Source organism: Haliotis rubra, unplaced genomic scaffold (assembly GCF_003918875.1).
Source record: "Haliotis rubra isolate DU_JTF1 unplaced genomic scaffold, ASM391887v1 Scf391, whole genome shotgun sequence".
In the NCBI taxonomy this organism is placed as follows: domain Eukaryota; kingdom Metazoa; phylum Mollusca; class Gastropoda; order Lepetellida; family Haliotidae; genus Haliotis; species Haliotis rubra.
The window spans coordinates 457,706-465,378 of NW_025767070.1; the positions used below are offsets into that span (position 1 = coordinate 457,706).

General features: G+C 40.8%; 1 protein-coding gene across 1 annotated transcript; it reads left to right on the forward strand.

Annotated features, from left to right (window-relative positions):
• Positions 1–2,802: 2,802 nt before the first annotated feature.
• On the forward strand, positions 2,803–4,985 carry LOC124286776. Its single transcript, XM_046723209.1, has 3 exons — positions 2,803–2,887; positions 3,176–3,272; positions 4,807–4,985. The coding sequence occupies exons 1-3, from the start codon at positions 2,807–2,809 to the stop codon at positions 4,983–4,985; spliced, it is 357 nt and encodes a 118-aa protein (XP_046579165.1). The 5' UTR covers positions 2,803–2,806.
• Positions 4,986–7,673: the final 2,688 nt, after the last annotated feature.

The window sequence follows — 7,673 nt, forward strand, 5'->3', positions numbered from 1 at the left end:
TCATGAATTTAATGTACTGAACATTTTGTACTGTTCGGAGAAGTACAGCTCCGATCTATCGATTGTCGGTGGAGGTCGTCAAAGGCAGCTTACGGTAAGACCTTTTGTGCTAAGATGGCTTATGTGTTCCTGGGAGAACTGACTGACTGAGTTTGGTTTTACGCCGCTCTTAGCAATATTCCAGCAACATCACGGCGGGGGACACCAGAAATGGGCTTCACAAATTGTACCTATGTGGGGATTCGAACCCGGGTCTTCGGCGTGACGAGCCAACGCTTTAACCACTGGGCTACCCCACAGCCCCTTCCTGGGAGAAGCAAGACATGACTGACACATAGCGATTCATAAAGACGAAAAGTCTCCATATGACTTTATGTCAAAAAGGATTGTTTTTAACTTTCCAAACATCAACTTTTCCTTCATGTCTAACAAACTTCCATCCGTGCGTACATTTTCAGGTACAATGGAGAAAGCTTCCAAAGAGCGTCATACGACGTCATTAGATGTTTGATCAAGGTTATAATATTCAAGGCCTCAGTATAGCTTCAAAATGTGTTATGGCTGACATATCTAGGACACTTCAAAACTAGATCAGTGACAACAATGAGGTCCAATGCAATTCCCAATTTTCACTGCTACCATACGTATATGCTCTTTTGAATCATCGTATCTCATGATGTCAATCAGTGGGTTCTCTAGTCTAGTCCAGTTCTCCAGACTTTATTGTTAACAGACATCGTCGTACAGCTGCAATACAGCTGAAGGCAGCGTCAAACACATACACATGATATAGACAGGATTGTACAGTGGACCTTGTTTTTAGCAGAGGTTTCTTGTGTGGAAAGGGTTTTGTCGTTTCTATTTACGAAAGATGGAAGGGTGTTGTTGTTTCGATTTTGTCGTTGTACCTTGATTCTTGACATACATCTCTGAATTGATATCTTTCCCGAGTCTTATTTCAGTGTTCTTCATCGATCGATAGGTATGTTTTGTAGACTCAGTATTTCTGTAAGCAGCATACGCAACTGCTCTAAGTAACATCCCAATGCTGAACAGCTTACACTTTTGTCAGCATATAACACACTGCTGAAGAGCAAATGGGATGAAGTCAAGAGACGGCACAAAATGCTTCACATTATGTATTCTACCCATGACATGTCCTCTTTTCTTGAAAATATATCTGATTGAAAGTTATTCTTCATGCGTTACAATTTATAGCACCCAGCTGATGTCATCACTGATTTCCAGTGGTGCATTCATACAAATTCCACTGCTAATTTCCCCTTTAAGCTGAAAGGAATCTGTCCTAAGGATAGTCAAGACTAGGTATTCTTTTACACTCACATTTTATGTTTAAGAAATTTATATCCCCATGGGTTGTGATAGTTTTTTAAGAGATTTACTATATCAGTTATCCGGGCGAGAGAGGTGATTGTTACGCGTTTCTAGAAAGCAGAACATATCAACCCAAGTTTACTGTTTTAGTGATAGCCGATGACTGTGTTATTATGTAAAAGCTTGTGAAAGAATACGGTCATTTGCCTATAACCGACGTCTTGACCTACTTTGGTAAAGGTTTCGTAATAGATGTTCGTAGATCTATACAACAGTGTTGCACCCTCCCCAGCAATTTGAGTTTCTTCACTGACGAGTTTCTATTCTCTCTGAAAACAATGTCAATGAAAGGGCCTAGGTTTTTCAATAATTGTTAGTGAAAGTAGGTAACTTGGAGGCGTCGTGATGTCAGCCCATTAGAATGTAATTGAAACAACTTGTTTTATCGTAGGATGAAGCACAGTTGGCGTCTTCTCGGCATCTCGTGAAAGGTCAGAGGCCCCTTTTCACTGCAGTAAAGTGCTACTTCTCATGGGCTGACGTCACAACGCTGTTCAAATTCAATACTTTACTTAATATATCCTTTTATCGTCGTTCTTTCCTGACTTCCATGACACAACGACATCACTTACTGGTGAAATAGTTATCCCCTTGGAAGAAACATGGCAAGGTAATGTCAACCATATCTCATACGGCGAGTATTTACCAAATATATTTAAACCAATATATCCGTGCCACAGTAGCCAAGGACATTGGTGCCCAAAGAATCACAGCTGACTCAGGACACAGGCATGACCAATCCTTAAAGAGTTGCAGAGCCACGTACATTCCTGCTGATCAGTGTGTGCCTTTGTGCCAAACAAAGGATATCACGACTTACTGTTGCTTCGGTCTGCTAATATGAGTTATACAAACTACTATTAGGTAACTATTGTAACAAAACATTATAAACTTACAATAACCGGCAACATAGCACGTCGACTCTGTTCAGGCGTGTTGGTTCGGCACAACAATGTGGTATGTGGTTTATTCAGCTGAAGCAAGTCAGTATAAAATTTGAAATTGAATTTATTTTATTGTTGCAATTGTTTTCGATAACCGCAGACTTACTGATTAATAATAAGGATCCTATTTGATCATATTAATGGGGTTATAATTATGTTTGAAACGTACGTGGTCTCGGATAATGCATCGGTGCAAACAATCTGGTCGAACAATCCGTCAGTTAGCCCTATTCCCTGGTGTAAGTGATTGTATGGTAGGTTTAACGTGTCCTGTGCATTACTATCTTCCAGCTGTGGCCAGCCAAATAACAAAGGCTAATACCACAGCATTGAGTGTCAATACTCAAGATTTGTTACGAATGTTTATGGTCCACAGATGTGACTTCTCAAGTACACAATCTGTTAAAATTGACTGTGCGAGTCTTTATCGTTAAAGTCTGCAGCATCTTTGAGTTCATACACTGGCAATGTTTAGGCTGTATGTTCTAGTGACGGTTTTGTTGGCAACGTGGAATAGGGATGAATGTGTGGCACTAACGGTGGCTGAGGTATGTTTTCTCATCTGTACTTTCTGATGTAAACATTTACCTCCATTGATGTGGGAATAAGGCTTGGATGAATGAAATCCTTCCTGCCCACTACACTTTCTTTACTGTCTGTTGAACACGGAATTCTCTGCCGTTTACCCGTATCCAAAGTACATCAGTGGAACTGATTGTATAAAAATAATGAAACCATTCTCACCAAAAATGTACAAATGAGACGTTTTCTTCCTCCACGAGCATATCCGTATAGATGCTGATCTTTGACTGACGCAATACCAATCTTATTCCAAGCGGACCAGGGAGCAGATCAAGCTGGCAAGGGCAGCTATCAGACGCTCAGACATGGCACCTTCATACCTTCGTATAGCCCACTTTGGACACCCGAAGGGTAGTGTATTTAATTACAGTAGCTTTGTTTCTTAGAGTATTTGCCTAGAGTTTGAAGTGAAGAACCCTGTACCTACACGTATCTCACACCTACGATGTCTGAGCGAATAATAAAGCATGCAACTTTAGTGATAACAACTTCTTCTTTATTGCAGAGAGCGATGTTTCGGTGTAGATTCTTTCACCTTTAACCTTCAGCTTGAAAACCAAAACGTCGCTCTGTTCAATAAACAGAGTTGTTATCCATTATCCTACACCTAACTATCGTTAAACATACCTATATCGTAACTACTGTAACCACACCTACATCGTAACCACGGTAAACATACCAACATCGTAACTACGTTAAACATAACTACATCGTAACTACTGTAACCACACCTACATCGTAACTACGTTAAACATACCAACATCGTTACTACGTTAAACATACCTACATTGTAACTACTGTAACCACACCTATATCGTAACTATGTTTAACATACCAACATCGTAACTACGTTAAACATACCAACATCGTAACTACTGTAACCACACCTATATCGTAACTATGTTTAACATACCAACATTGTAACTACGTTAAACATACCTACATCGTAACTACTGTAACCACACCTATATCGTAACTATGTTTAACATACCAACATCGTAAATACTGTAACCACACCTACATCGTAGCTACGTTAAACATTCATACATCGTAACTACTGTAACCACATCTACATCGTAACTACGTTAAACATACCTACGTCGTAACGACGGTAAACATATGTGCATCGTAACTACTGGAAACATACCTACATCGTAACTACGGTAAACATACAATCATTGAAGTCCAATGGTTAGGGGGGAATGCTCCGCTGGATCCGCCCCTAAATAACATATAAAGAATACAAAGATTATATACACATGACTCCATTGCATACACAGAGAACTTAATTAAGCAGCCCCTGTATTTATGCAATGACAGGTTTGCAAAACGTACATAAAATTTCTCGTGGTGACCATGACGGACAGACATGAATTTTTTACCAGTATGATCCTTTGACTCATAAAAACGGCAAAATGATTGGAATCCATGTTGATGTTATTATTTTAAAACAAACCCACTGATTTTCATACAAAACCATGTCTTTACAAGTATGGCCCTGTAAGGTTTGATGTTGAATTTATTAGTGAATGTGATCATTCAAAATGTCAATGTTTTATACGATTCGAGGTCAATACCGAGTGTAACCTCCATGTGACTGTATGGCAGCCATCACTCTCCTCCTCATACCCCCTGTCAGCCTCCTGGTCCTCTGAAGGGGCAGTCTACGCCATTCCTCGTGTAAAGCAGCTTCTTATTGGGCCAGGTTCTGTACGGGAGGATCCCTTTGTTGCACACGACGACCAATCATGTCCCAGATATGCTTCAAAGGGTTAAGATCGGGGCTCATTCAATCGTGAGATATGTCAGGGATGCTTAACTAAGTTCTTTGTGTATATTTGACCTGATGAAGTAAATCATCATACAGCTGTTTGTTTGTTCTCAGGAAGGGGGATAGTTGCAGGCAAGGACTTTGATGTCGGCGACTTTATTACCTACTACCATGGGAAATATTGTGTTGAGGAGCCAATATTTGACGAGTACACCTTTGACCTCAAGTACCGCCGCCATGCAGCTTGGCAAGTACCCGATGTTGCCTTTCAGGCGAGAAAACAGTTGAAGTAATAGCCAGTGTAAACCGCGTTTAAAGGAATGGGCGGTCCTTTTGTTCCAAAGGGCGATAATTCTCCTTTTGAAATGATCTAAGCGACGGTTTACCGTCACGCCTCTGGTCTGGTTCCGAGGTCCGTGTGCGCTACGCCAGGTCATACGTTGCTCTGTTGCACCTTCATTAACTACTATCATTTACTCCACCGACACCATCGCCTGCGACAGTTTTCGATGTACGAAGCAATTGTTTACATTCCATATATGGCAAGTGTTCTCTGTCTGGAAGCAGTTCGCCTTGACGTTTCAATTATAGATTTCAGGCAAGTCGTAAGGGATAATAAGTCTTGTATTATTATCAACAGGAAGCTAAAGACAGTGCATATGCCCCAATATATAATATAGGCCAAAATATTGTCGAAAATATGTGACATTAAGCCTTTAAACAACGGTCTGATATAACGAAATATGTTTAACTGACGCATGTTTTGCAGCGATTGCAAGTTTAGAACAGCACGATGTGTTTATTCTCCAAGTGCAATTTGAAACCAGACGAAGGGAGATAACGGGAATAACGCAAAGAAAAATTGGCATCTTCTATGTCAGACCTGGAGGCAGTGTTTCCCTCGGGTAACATAGCATCGATAAGAAAACCCATATTGAATATATTGATCAGCCCTAATGTTATTTAGAACGACAATTCCTCACTTATTGTCGTATTCCAATTTTACAAATAGTACCTCAATGTAATTAAATCAGTAACAAAGCCTACCTCTTCAGCCTCCAGACACCCTTTGTAGTGCAGTGGCTTAGGTCCGATAAAACAAATGTTTTGGGTGTGTCCGATGTTTTGGGCCCATTTTCCGAAAAATCCAAGATGGCTGCCAAAAATCAAAGATTTCCAATTCTAAGACTATATGACTTTCCTCAGCTGGATTGTAGCAGAAAACCTTGCAAGACGGCAGGTCTTTACCGTGGATGGTTTGGTTTTTATACATCCGTGACGTCAATGATAATGAGGAAATAGTTTACGTCGTATATTGCATCCATACAGCCTAATCGGGGATAATTCCAGAGATTTTAGTATGTATTCCATGAAAATAGGATTCAGGTTTTAAAAATTTGATGTTTAAGTACTGAATTGCAGATTGCAAAACGTCAACAGATCCCATCGGTACGCTTCGAACGGCCATTAGGTGATTCGCTATTGCAATATAAGCAACCATGGTCATCCGTGATGTGTCATTAACTTCCTGGTAGTACAGCCAGGTGTGCGAGTAGCATGCCTGAAATTAAAATTTCACTACACATGCTTGTTGATTACCTGGCTGTTCTGCCAGGAAGTGGTCCCCCTCGTGAAAAATAGTGATAAGTGACTACAAAATAATGAAGTTTGTTAAACAGCTGCCCCATGTAGATGTAGATGTATGTGGATGTTGATGTTGATGTGGATGTTGATGTGGATGTAGATGTGGATGTAGATGTGGATGTGGATGTGGATGTAGATGTAGATGTAGATGTAGATGTGGATGTGGATGTAGATGTGGATGTAGATGTGGATGTGGATGTAGATGTGGATGTGGATGTGGATGTGGATGTGGATGTAGATGTAGATGTGGATGTGGATGTGGATGTAGATGTAGATGTAGATGTAGATGTAGATGTGGATGTGGATGAGATGTGGATGTAGATGTATGTGGATGTAGATGTGGATGTGGATGGATGTATGATGTGTGGATGTAGATGATGTGGATGTGGATGTGGATGTGGATGTGGATGTGGATGTGGATGTAGATGTAGATGTGGATGTAGATGTGTGGATGTATGTGGATGTGGATGTGGATGTAGATGTAGATGTGGATGTGGATGTGGATGTGGATGTAGATGTGGATGTAGATGTAGATGTGGATGTGGATGTGGATGTGGAGATGTAGATGTATGATGTAGATGGATGTAGATGTGGATGTGGATGTAGATGTGGATGATGTAGATGTGGATGTGGATGTGGATGTAGATGTGGATGTGGATGTGGATGTAGATGTAGATGTGGAAGATGTGGATGTAGATGATGTAGATGTAGGATGTGGATGATGTGGATGTGGATGTAGATGTGGATGTGGATGTGGATGTGGATGATGATGTGGAGATGTAGATGTGGATGTGATGGATGATGTGGATGTGGATGGATGTAGATGTGGATGTGGATGTGGATGTAGATGTGGATGTGATGTGGATGTAGATGTGGATGTGGATGTGGATGTGGATGGAGATGGATGTAGATGTAGATGTGATGGATGTGGATGTGGATGATGTGATGTGGATGTGATGTGGATGATGGAAGATGTGGATGTAGATGTGAATGATGTGGATGTAGATGTGGATGGTGGATGTAGATGTGATGTAGATGTGGATGTATATGATGTGGATGTGGATGTGGATGATGTGGATGTGGATGTAGATGTGATGTAGATGTGGATGTGGATGTAGATGTAGATGTGGATGTGGATGTGGATGTAGATGTGGATGATGTAGATGGATGTAGATGTAGATGTAGATGTAGATGTGGGATGTGGATGTGGATGTGGATGTGGATGTGGATGTAGATGTGGATGTGGATGTGATGTAGATGTGGATGTGGATGTAGATGTAGATGTAGATGTGGATGTGGATGTGGATGTGGATGTGGATGTGGATGTGGATGTAGAT

What these genes read in the sequence shown, in the direction of transcription:
- LOC124286776 (XM_046723209.1), top strand. Translation starts at nt 2,807, where the DNA reads ATGTTTAGGCTGTATGTTCTAGTGACGGTTTTGTTGGCAACGTGGAAT. An exon ending in TGGCACTAACGGTGGCTGAG is followed by an intron (nt 2,888 to 3,175) that starts GTATGTTTTCTC and finishes TCTTATTCCAAG; the next exon opens with CGGACCAGGGAGCAGATCAA. An exon ending in CCACTTTGGACACCCGAAGG is followed by an intron (nt 3,273 to 4,806) that starts GTAGTGTATTTA and finishes GTTTGTTCTCAG; the next exon opens with GAAGGGGGATAGTTGCAGGC.